Source organism: Pinus tabuliformis, chromosome X (genome assembly GCF_031772625.1).
Source record: "Pinus tabuliformis cultivar Carrire ecotype Pingquan chromosome X, CPIR1, whole genome shotgun sequence".
Taxonomy (NCBI): domain Eukaryota; kingdom Viridiplantae; phylum Streptophyta; class Pinopsida; order Pinales; family Pinaceae; genus Pinus; species Pinus tabuliformis.
Window position 1 is genome coordinate 572,079,362 of NC_142308.1, and position 12,227 is coordinate 572,091,588.

Genomic DNA, 12,227 nt, shown 5'->3' on the forward strand with positions numbered 1-12,227 from the left:
AGATGACGTTCTCCATGGTTGAGAGGGAGTGTTAAAATTCGCAACCAAGGCAAAAATTCATGTGGGTCATCTTATTCATGGCTAATAATATTTTTATTAGATTCCTCTCGTCGAGAGGTGTAGGATTGATATAAAGATCATCCAATTCCGATAAGTATTCTTGGAGATATGAATTTATTTTGATTATGGAATTATTATCAAGCCGACCTACAACTCATGTAGGCTCAGAAGCCCAACAGTCGCATCTATTCACCCACCAACGTTGTGTATAAATATACGAGGACTTTTCCTCATTTAGACTCACTCATCTCATCACATCTCTCTCTCTCTACTGCGCAGATATGAGTCTCTTCTCTACTGCGCTGAAATGGGTCTCTCTCTCTCACACATGTGAAACCGGAAGCTATTGAATTTGAAGCTGCAACTGCAGAAGTAAAGATTGACTTGCGTGGCCTAGAAGATCTCCTCTTTGGAACTGCACTGTAGGTTCATCTGAACCTCCTTTGAAAGCCGCAACTTTTGGTGGTGGAATGAAGTCAATCCGACGAACGGTTTGCAAGATATCCACTGCCCTAGTTTCAAGCCGGAAATTGCTGAAACTGAAGCTGCAACTGCAGAAGTAAAGATTGACTTGCGTGGCCTAGAAGATCTCCTCTTTGGAACTGCATTGTAGGTTCATCTGAACCTCCTTTGAAAGCCGAAACTTTTGGTGGTGGAATGAAGTCAATCCGACTGTCGGTTTGTGAGATATGGTCTGCCCTAGTTTGATAATGAAGCCGCTAATGCTGATGCTACTGATCTAGGGTTTGCTACTGCTGATATGAATCAGATTTATTGTACTATTTCTCTCTGCTGAATTATTGAAGATAAAAGAAGATTTGATCAAAGGGTTTCCCCACACATTGTGGGGTTTGTCCCTGGCTAGCCGCCACATCTTGTGTCTCTTGTCTTGGCTTGTTTTCTGTCGATCGTTTAATGTTCTATCTGCACTTTACTTTATGTACATGTGATTGCTAATCGGTGGAATATAATAAGAAAAAGAAGTAAACTGTTATTAGCATAGAACATACCATAACTTACATCTTAATTTCCTCATTTCTTTTTTCAAATTGTAAATCTCTTCCATGGCAGCCATAAGTTGAGCGAGAAGATCTTCTACAAAATCTTTTTCATTCTCTTCATATTCTAGGTCTTCTTTGGCCTTGATGTCATCATTCTCATTTTCAACTTCTATGATGGGTTCTAGATTTCCTTCTTGATTTCCATCATCTTCTTGACTGATGGTCATGGTCAATGCTCCTTTTGAGTGAAGGTCATGAAGTTTGTCCCATACACCCTTGCTGATGAATATTTTCCTAGATTGTTCTTTACAGAATCACGTAGCCCATTCAAGATTGCCTTCATTGCTTTTGCATTGTACTCCTTGGATTCTTCATCCATCCTGCCATCAATAATCACTGATTTCCAGATTTCAATGCCTTGAGTCTATAAGAAATTCCTCATTCTTGCTTCCCATATATTAAAGTTCCCATTGAACCTTGGAGCCTCCTCAAATTGATTGTCTTCTATTTTAGTGGTTGAGGGAGACACATCCTTAGGAGGATTGGAGACTTTCTTACTTGACTTAGCCATTTGTGTTCTAAAGATCAACCTTCAAGATGTTAGGCTTTGAATGAAGGTACTAGCTCTAATACCAACTATTGGAAATATTGATAGGGGGGTGAATCAGTATTTCTTTTTCTGACTATTGTTTTTACAGTTAAAACATTTATATTCAGAACACAAGATGAACAGCAAGAATAAATGCTTTTATTAATATAATCTTTGCAGTAAAATAGATACAATATATAAGTGGTTGCAATCAGTTTCCAAGCACCAACTTGAACTTTTGTGAGGCTCCAACCTCCAAAGCACCAACTCTATTTTGCCAAGGCATCAACCTTGGACTTAGGAGCACCAACTCCCAAGGACTTCAATCCTTCCAGTTCCTGAGACACCAGTCCTGAGGACACCTATCCTTCATACTTATATGGCATCAATCCCAAGGACTCCAATCCTTCTTACATCTAAGGAATCAGCCTGAAGGACTTGAATCCTTCTCACTTCTGAGGCACCAACCCCAAGGGTTCCAACCCAATCTTGTCAAGTCATGTTTGATAGTAATGTTCTACTCTCAGAACTCTTCTTTACTGAGTTCTGTCTATTTACAGCTTCATTGTAGTCTCCATGCTACAGCATCAATGACAACCAGTATTCTTATGAAGAAGTCTTTACAACTCTTCATACTGTCCACACAAAGTCTCCAATAGCGTTCATGGCCTCTGATAATGTCTCCACACAGCTTTAGTGAGTCTACTATAGCTACACTAAGCTCTGCATAAGAACCAGCTTTTTGTTCAAACATATGTTCGTACTGTCACAATGAATACTTCAGCATGACTGCTTCTCTGCTGACTACTTCTCCCCTTCGACCGTCTCCTATCTTGTTGGTCCTTTGGCCCTTTTTTTGTTCTGTTGGACCCTCTAGCTGCCTTTGTTTCCTCCAGCTTAGTTCAACAACGTTCAACCCGCCTTGCTCTCTATTTTTCTTGTTTTATACATTCCTGATGCCTCTGACTGTCGGTTTCCTCCTTTCGCTAGCTCTTTGGCTTCCTCCTCAGTCTCTCTAGTTTCCTCTACCTTGCTTGATCCTTCAGCGTCCCTCCCTAGTCATTGCGGATTCCTCTGTCTCTTCGTGCTCACCAACACTCCTGGGACACGTTGATTCAATGGCAAGGACCAGATACACAAAGAAAAATTGTTGCATATTAAAACCACAACAGAGCCCCTTTTTCAATGATAATAGGCATACAGACTGTACCAATCAGGATGGCCCCTTCCTGCCACATCACCATCACAATCGCAATCGGAATTGTTCAGGCCTCCTGAACTATTGGATTCGTTATCATAAGCGTTTTGGCCTAATGACCCCGGGCACCGCAAATATTGAAATACACAATGAAATTATGAAAATCCAAACGAAACTCTAAAGGGCGGACTTCAAATTTATTACACCCACATTTATAACTTTATCGGGTCCGCTACATATATCGTAATCAGTAGTCACAGCTTCCCGATGGTTGATGGCCGATTCACTTGCGGATGTGATATTATATTAAGCCAACTATTAATGTTGCATCGTTTCCACAACATTCATCGCAATCGGCGCTTGCAGGAGGACGGCCCTTTGGGTATTGCGATATGCGATTACCAATACAGCGGATGCGATATGATATTAAATCACATTTCAATGTTTCAGCAGGTCTGCATGTATCGCAGTTATACGATATATATATATATATATATATATTGCAAATTTGCATGTTTTAATGTGCCAAGGCTTAGAACCTGAAAATTTGAAATACATTAAAAACATGCTTCGGAACACTTTTGGCGGACTTCACTGTTTATGCACCTGAACTTATATGTTCTGTTGGGTCCGCACATATATGTCATTGTCGGGGGTTTGGGCTGATGGCACATAACTGAACCATCGATTATCATATCACTGATCTATATATATATATATATATATATACGCCTCCGATAATGTATATCGATATAACTGTGTTTTCGCCTCCGATAGTGTAAATTTCCTTTATGTATAGGTTTTCGATATATATGTGAATTCCGCCTCTGATAGTGTATATTGTGCACATATATATAAACTCTGCCTCCGATAGTGTATATTGCGCACATATATATAAAATCTATTTTTCCGCTCTTCTCTATGCTCTGCTCCTTTTAACTCTTCCGCTCTTCTTTGGGTGGCATACTTACTCCTGATATGGCTCCAATAGCTCCCCATGGTGTATTCTTTGGCATCCATTGCTCTGATAGCTCTCTGATAGCTCTGTTTTGCTCTCTGCTTCCTCCAATAGCTCTGTTTGCTTCGTTTGCTCCTCTGTTTGCTCTATTTGATCCTCTTTTTGCTCTGTTTGCTTCGTTTGCTCCTCTGTTTGCTCTATTTGATCCTCTTTTTGCTCTGTTTGCCCCTCTTGCTCCAATGTGGCTCCTCTGGCTTGGCAATGTCTTTCAAAGACCTCCTCTGATACCTTCATACCTTGATGGCTTCTGCCTTTTCTGATATGCCTCTCTTGCTTTAATATTCTGCAATATGCCTCTCTTGCTCTGATATTCTACAATAGCTTTGATATGCCTCCTTTGTTAACTCCTCCGTTAAGAGACTCTTGCTTATGGCTTGGCTATCCTGATGGCCTTGCTCCTGTATCTTCATGGATCTGCTCTGCTTCCCCTTAGCTTCATATCATCATCTAGTATCTAGAATATTTCCATATTGACATCAATGACAACCTATGTCAACACACACTATGAGGAAAATTGGTAAGCATAAGAAGCAAACAGGGCGCAAGATGAGGCTGACTACACAGATAGGCGAATATGAAATGGACCAAGTCATCCTGCATTTGGGTTCTGATTCGAATGTACTACCCAAGCAGACATGGGAAAGGATGGGGAGACTTATGCTGTAGTGGTCTCCTATTCAGCTGCAGATGGAAAATCAACAGAAGATTATTCCGATGGGGCGCTTATATGGTGTAACAATATATATTGAGGGCGCAAATTCACTCGCTAACTTTGAGGTCATTGAAATAGTGGATGATAGTAACCCATACCCTGCACTATTGGGGATTTACTGGGATTTTGATGTGGATGTGATAATCAACTTGAAGAAGCGGAAAATGACATTTGAAAGGAAGACGCTCATGGTTGTAGTGCCACTAGACCTTGCTAAGGGAGCGCGTTATACTGAACATGTTCGCAACTTTGTGGAAGATGATGATGATCTTGATCAAATATACAAGATCACGACGTAAAATTAATATTGGATCAATCCTACACCGATGGACGAATTGCGTGGGACAGGGATAGTTCCTACACCTCAGACTCAGATGAAGAAATTGAACACTGGCATAAACGGTTGCATGAAGTATCTACGCTGCGTTGCAATATGATGACCAAATCACTGTGGTGTTTCTTAACTGAGGTAAGGAAGCTTGCACATTATGATGGCTTGACTGATGTGGATCTGTTTTTATATGAATTTGAAAGGGAAGTACCGGAAGAACATCGCTTCCAAGCATTGGAGTTGGCACTGCGCGCTAAGCCTACCCATTCGTGGGGTATGCACAAGGAGAGATTTGCTGGATGGAAGGAATATAGAAGAATGATGAGATTAAGGTTTGGGTATGCTAATACCCAGATGACAGAAAAGTACAGTGGGAAAGATGATTCGCGCGATCATTTGGCACAATGGATTAAGGCCTGGGGAACGGAACCACAACCAGAATGGGTGCACATTTTATGTCATACCTTAGATACAATCCCAATGAACTGGTATTTGGAAACGGAGCTTCACCATGGGACAATTGAATGGGATATCTTAAGAGAGAGTTTCTTATTGACTTTCAGCTTTGAGGATGGGTTTGAATGCATTGATGAAGCACTCCAGGAGATAAAAGTAGTTATATTCAGAACGCCTAAGGAACCGGTCGAATGGGCTTAGCCGGATTGGAGTACACAGTTGCGCCATGTGCTGGAATGTTACAATGTGACTACTGAAGAGGAAGAAGACAACCCGCGGAATATTAACATTCCAAAGACAGAAGGACAGCGCGTAGTCGAAGGACCGAAAACTAAGAACCCGGATATATCGGAACTTTTGAAAACTACACAAGTAAATATTGGATCTCAAGCAAAGCCTAAGTTCATGAAGATAGGATATTATTGGGATGAAGATACAGTCGATAAAGTGGCCGAAGTACTACGCGAATATAAGGATCTATTCCCAAAATTGAATGATGCATGCGTGCACGATTCGTTTCCAACACAATTTACAGATGAAGTATTAGAGAATGTTGGCAGACAGGAGGCTTATTCATTTACTGATGGGTTCTCAGGATACCATCAAATAAAGATCGTGTCGGAAGACCAAAGCAAGACAACCTTCGCGACATAGTGGGGTTTCTTTCAATATACAGTAATGCCATTCGGATAGAAGAACGTGCCTGCAATCTTCTCTTGGGTAGTAATTGTGACGTTCAAGGAATTTATTCATAAAATTTTGGAGGTTTATTTTGATGATTGGACTGTGTTTGGTTTGGTGAAGCACCATGTTGCAAGTCTGCACCTTATGCTAGATACATGTCGACGGTATCCGGTCACGCTGAATTTGAAGAAGTGCATATTATGTGTGCCCTTTGGAATTTTTCTCGGCCATGTATTCTGTAAGCAGGGATTGATGGTGGACCCTGTGAAGATCGTTGTGATTGTGGATTTGGAAGCTCCCGGGAATGTAAAATAGTTGCTCGTGATCTTGGGGCACACTAGGTATTATAGAAAGTTTATCAAGGCGTATGGTTAGATAACTGCGCCGATGGAAAAATTATTGAAGAAAGATGCGATGTTTTTTTGGGATGAATAACGTCAGCGCAGTATGGATGTGCTAAAGGAAAAGATGGTGATTACACCTATTTTGGTGTTTTTAGACTGGAAGAAAGAATTCCATGTGCATGTAGATGCTTCTTGTATTGCGCTCAGTGCAGTATTAAAACAGGCAGTAGAAAAATAATTTGATCATCAGATAGCCTTCGCGAGCAAAACGTTATCAAAGGTCGAGAATAATTATTCCACTATAGAGTGCAAAGGGTTGGCGATGGTCTATGATCTGCAAAGGTTTCGGCATTATTTGTTGGGAAGACATTATAAAATGTATACAGGTCACTTTGCGCTGAAATACCTGGTCAATAAGCCTTTTTTGTGGGGGAAGATCTGTCAATGGTTATTGTTATTTCAAGAATATGACTTTGAAGTGATTGTGAAGCCTGAAAGGTTGAATGCAGGACCTAACCACCTATCAAGAATTGAAATGAGCGAAGAACCAAATAGTTTGGAGGAAGGACTGCCAGATGCGCAACTCTTTGCGGTGCGCATCACAGATGACCATTTTGCTGATATCATTCAGTTTTTAACCACGAGTACATCTCAGGAAGGATATCCATTCAGCAGAAGAAGGAATTAGTATAAGTCAGCTCTGCACATTTTTTAGTAATTTCGGGTCGCTTATATAAGATGGGAATAGATGAAATACTGCGAAGGCATGTTCCAGAATTTGAACGTGTTAGTATCCTCGCCGAAGCACATGGAGGAGTGGTAGGAGGACACTACAAAGGAAAAGCGACTGCACAAAATATTTTGTGCGTTGGGTTATGGTGGCCGACATTACATAAGGATTCTAAGGCATACTACAAGGCGTGCGATGCTTGCCAAAGGATGCAAAAGCCTTCGCGAAGAGATGAATTTCCTTTAAATCCTTGGGTTTCGTTGTAGGTATTTGATAAGTGGGCTATTGATTTAATAGGCCCAATACAACCACCATGAAAGAAGACAAGCGCACAATATATTATTACTGCAATAGAGGATTTAACCAGATGGGCGGAAACGCATCCAATGAAGGATTGTATAGCTGCCACCATTGTGAACTTTTTGTTTGAATATGTCTTAGCACGGTTTGGATGCCCTAAGGTGTTGATGAGTTTTCTTGAATGAAATGATCAGCGCGATGCTTGAATAATTCCAGGTATACCACCAAAAGAGCATGCCCTATCACCCACAGGCGAATGGAATGATGAAAGTGTTTAACAAAATCTTAGAGAACGTGTTGACAAAGGTCTGTAACATGCGGAGGAATGACTGGGATGTGCACGTACCCGTAGTTCTATGGGCATATAGGACAACCTGCAAGAAGTTGACAGACCAAACAATGTTTAGGTTGGTCTATGGGATTGAAGCAGTGATGCATATGGAATATATTGGGCCAAGTCTACGTATTGCAGCTTTGTTAGAGATGGTGGATCATGAGACCTTGGAGGGACAACTCGCGCAGCTAATGGAATTGGAAGAGGACCGCTTTCTTGTTGGATTTCACCAGCAAGTACAAAAGGAACGAGAAAAAGTGTGGCATGATAGGCATATTAAGCTGCGCACTTTCAAGATAGATGATTTAATGTTGCTATATGACAGCAAGTTCACAAATTTTTCAGGGAAATTTGAAATGCATTGGTTAGAGCCATATGTTGTTAAGGAGATCACGGATGGTGGCACAGTTCATCTCGCGAAGTTGGATGGAGAGCCATTCCCTGGGAAAGTGAATGGAAGTAGGTTGAAGCTGTATACAGGGGATCCTGGCCCCGCATAATGACTATATAATCGCAGGATAGTCTTAGCGCTCTAGGAAGTTGCAAGGGGGATTGGGACTTTAAACTACACTGCCTGAAGAAGAAACAAATACAGAAAAGGAATTGTGCGATGGACGTAAAAGGTATGACGGAAAACACTGTGACAAATGAAGTTGCAACGGATGGAGCCGCTATGGGAGAGCTGCACCACAATGGGTGGTGTCATGCAGTGAGGTCCAAAAGTAGTCGTTGAAGTCACTATTCATGATTGGATAACAAAAATCCCATTAGGAGGAGTAGGTAGGCGACATTAATGGCGAAAATATTTGGAGATCTGCCGCCAAAGATGCATTTATGATCAGAAAATGGAGGGAACGGCCGGATTTGAATTCAAAGTCGCATATAAATTGAGTGTGTTGGTCTGCCAAAGAACACTTTGCTTTCTAAGAAATTTGTATATGCCCTCTTGCTTTTTCTATATGAATCAACAAGTTTCGGAGGACTTAATTTCCAGTCTAGCATTCGCGAAGCTGCCAGAAATTAGTCAGCAACTTATTCTCGAACAAATGCTTGTTCCAGTAAGTTCCGAAGCTGTTGTTTCTCATGAAGAAGGCCCTGAAATCGTATCAATGGAAGCTACGCCCTCAGTACCTACGGCGTCGAGGTTTCCTATGCCAAAGCAATCGGATGCTAAGGAGAAGCAGAAGTTATGGGACACTTTTTAGGAGGACCCAAAGTTGCAGAGATTAAGTACAAAAATCAGAGAGGCCCAATAGATATATGATGAGATCAAGGCAACTACGCGCACATTGGTGCAAGTCCAGCACTTCGTGCACCTGCAAGAAGGGAAGCTGATATAGGCACAAGTACAGGAGTTGCAGCAAAAAGAATCAATGTTAAAGGCTCGGCTTCAACCTTGGACAAAAGAGACCAACCAAATTTCCTAGACTATTCAAGATAAACTGAAAGTGTTGCAAGCATACTCATAGGACCATGTAGCTTATGGTAGAGGGACCAGCTACAGAAAAGTTGGTCGAAGAGGTGAAGTAGGTTGCAATACAAGGCATCACAGAGCTAGAAGCATTGAAGCAGGATTTCAGTGAGATCCACCACAAAGTCGAGAAACCAGCTAAGTGACTCGAGGACAAGTCATCGTATTTATGTTGGGGGCCTATTGGGATAGGGTCCCTAGGGTCAATTTTGGGTTAGTTTAACCAATGTTGGTTAGAATTTTGTAAAGAATGAAAAATCTCCGCAAAATGGGGAAGCAGAGTGCGCAGCTAAGTAAGAGTCAAAGGGGCTTTAGCCCCTTGTATGGGTAAGTGATATGATGGTTTTGAGATTCACCCATAGGCCACGGGCTATGGTATTGTAATAGAAAGGCTATAAATATTTGAGTCATAGCGAGTCTAGAGAGGTAAATTTTGGTGAAGAACAAGTGTAAGGGAAAAGGGCTAAGGCAAGAAAGCTTTGTTTTCCTATACTTAGGCAAAAGGGTAAGGCTCCTGCAGCTGAGTGTGCGGGCCCCTGTAGTTGGGTGCGTAGGGTGAAAGAGTCTATAATTTGAATGTTGAATCTAATAAAGACTGATTTTGGACCAAATTTATTGTATCTGTACCTTATTCTTAATTTTGTTTAAGCTTATGCATTATCGCTTAATGATCTATTTTCTATGAAGTAAAGAGTATTCTCTGCCCGAATCTATTAAATCTTTAATACTCATGCATGAAAAGTGTAATGAATTGTTTTTGTGAAGGTATTGAAATAAAACTGTTACTATGGTTAGAATCAAGTAGATCTATGTAGAGGCAGATCTAGGGTTTTTATTGATTGAGCGAAAGTTGTGAATATGCCTCTTTTAGGTCTAATAAGCATGATCGTATCCCTTCGCAAAGACTTGGAGGTCAATTGAATAAGGGTTGCAGTAGTAGACCTTAGGAAAGTATAGATCTATGCGAAGGCAGATCTGAGTTGCAAGGGATTAGGAAAACACATCACACGGTCTCTAGACGCAGAAACTTGGTTCTAGCATCCCTCAATATTGCTTTAGGTGAGACTACAGCCTATGCTATGCAGGTTGTTTCTGAAAGGGCCAACAATTAGGGTTTTGTTGGTTGGCACGAATAACTCTGAACCTAGGTCAGGCCCCCTTAAGCCAAAAAATCACTTGATGATCTAATTGTAAGGTCAAATGGCCCTATATATAAGAGTTTGTCCCTCCTATTGGGCTGACTTGAGCTAGTGAGGCCAACTTGACTTTAAGTGCACCAAAAATTCATTCTTTGAGTCAACTTGAAGAGGAGACTTGTCTTTGCTTTGGAGGATCTTTTTTGACATATTTCTTTAACTTTGATACATAGATTTACATAGTGTAACATGCCCTCATGGGTCTTCAACAATTACATTGACTCTTTGACTTTCCTAGAAGCACTCAAACATGTGCTTGACCTATCAAATGGGAAAGAAACCCATTCTTGATAATGACAAAAATAATAATTCTTTTCTTTTACAAGTACAAAGATCAAAATTACATTTATGAAGACCAAACCTAGTTACACTTTCTTCAACACTCCCTCTTAACTAGGGAGGTATTCATAAATCATTACAAGGTGTTTGGACATTTTCAATCTGAATAATTCACATAAGAGAAATCAGATTGGCAATCCATCTGTTATAGCATCATAGTAACCAACATTGTTTCTACAACAAGGCCTTGACTGATAGCACTATCTCTCAATAGATCAGAGCAAACGGTTGACGAGACCAGTGACTATAGACACCTTCATCATTGTCTCTGAAGGTGCATACGCACCCAGGTGTTCACTGAGAATAACCTTCTAGGACTATTCTTATCTTGGGTTCCTAACCCTCAAAGAATGTCGGTCCTCTTGCCTACTCTTATCTTGGATGCCCTACACATCCTCAAAGAGCATCGAATGCCAGATGATTACCCCATCCTCCATTCTTTCTTCCCAAGTGAAGAAAATAATGTTGTGTCTATCTCTCCCTCTCAACTAGGGAAGATATGCCCATTCCTGTAAAGGAATGTACCCAAGCTCCCTCTAACCAGGGACTTTCCCAAGCTCTCTCTTAATCAGGGACTTGTCAAAGCTCCCTTTCAACTAGGGACTCTCCTTTTTCATCAGCAACTTCTTCTTGTGGGTCCTTCAGCTGCTTGATCAATTATTTCCTTGATGTCATGGAATTCAGTCGAGCTTCTTCCTTGTAGGGAATCAACCATCGATCAATTTCCTTCTTAGTTCATCATGTCATTCCTTTCTTCTTGGAAAGTGGATTTACATATCTAGAACCTTCATCATATGGCTACTTCCTTCTCATCATGCTTCTTTCAGGAACTTCCATCCACCACATGAATGCTAGTTGTACTTGTACTTACAACCCTTGTTCCAGTAGTCCTACATGAACTTATCCATATATTATTCAAGAAATCAAAAACAACATTAAATCAAATAGTACCTTACGAGATGTCTCTTCGTCATGACATCTTGTTGGCTTGAATCATCAGCATCTTGCATGTTCATATCTCCAAGGCCTTTCCAGGTGTCAAGGGTCCTTTGATTGTTTTCTTCCTTGGTCAAAAATTTCATGCCTTCTTTCAGGAGATGTCTCAAAAAATTTGTCGGATGTTGATTCCTAGTGTCCATGGTGTCCTTTTATCCCTGGTCCCTTTTCTCATGTGCTTCTTTATAGGTTCTCTTGTCAATCACCTCATACTCCATATGAGTACATTTCTCATGTTGACCTTTATCAGTTGTGAACATGCCTTCTTATATTTTCTTCAATGAAAGAGATATACCCTGTTCTTGACCATGCTACCAGAGAAATTCCCATGCTCATTGATACAAATGATGACATGACTTTAACTAAAAACATAGATGCATACATACCTCCTCTTAGTTCTTTCCTTGATCATCTCAACTTCCTTTGACAGCTTCCTAGATTGAGATTACCTCAATCTCCTTTGCTTTG

At 40.8% G+C, this 12,227-nt stretch overlaps 1 protein-coding gene across 1 annotated transcript; it reads left to right on the forward strand.

The window, feature by feature from the left end:
- The first annotated feature begins 7,855 nt into the window (after positions 1-7,855).
- On the forward strand, positions 7,856-8,257 carry LOC149141305 (uncharacterized). The gene has a single exon (XM_089451210.1). It carries the CDS (start codon positions 7,856-7,858, stop codon positions 8,255-8,257), a length of 402 nt encoding a protein of 133 aa, XP_089307336.1.
- The last annotated feature ends 3,970 nt before the right edge of the window (positions 8,258-12,227 follow it).

Coding starts and splice junctions, on each gene's coding strand:
- LOC149141305 (XM_089451210.1), top strand. CDS start 7,856: ATGCATATGGAATATATTGGGCCAAGTCTACGTATTGCAGCTTTGTTA.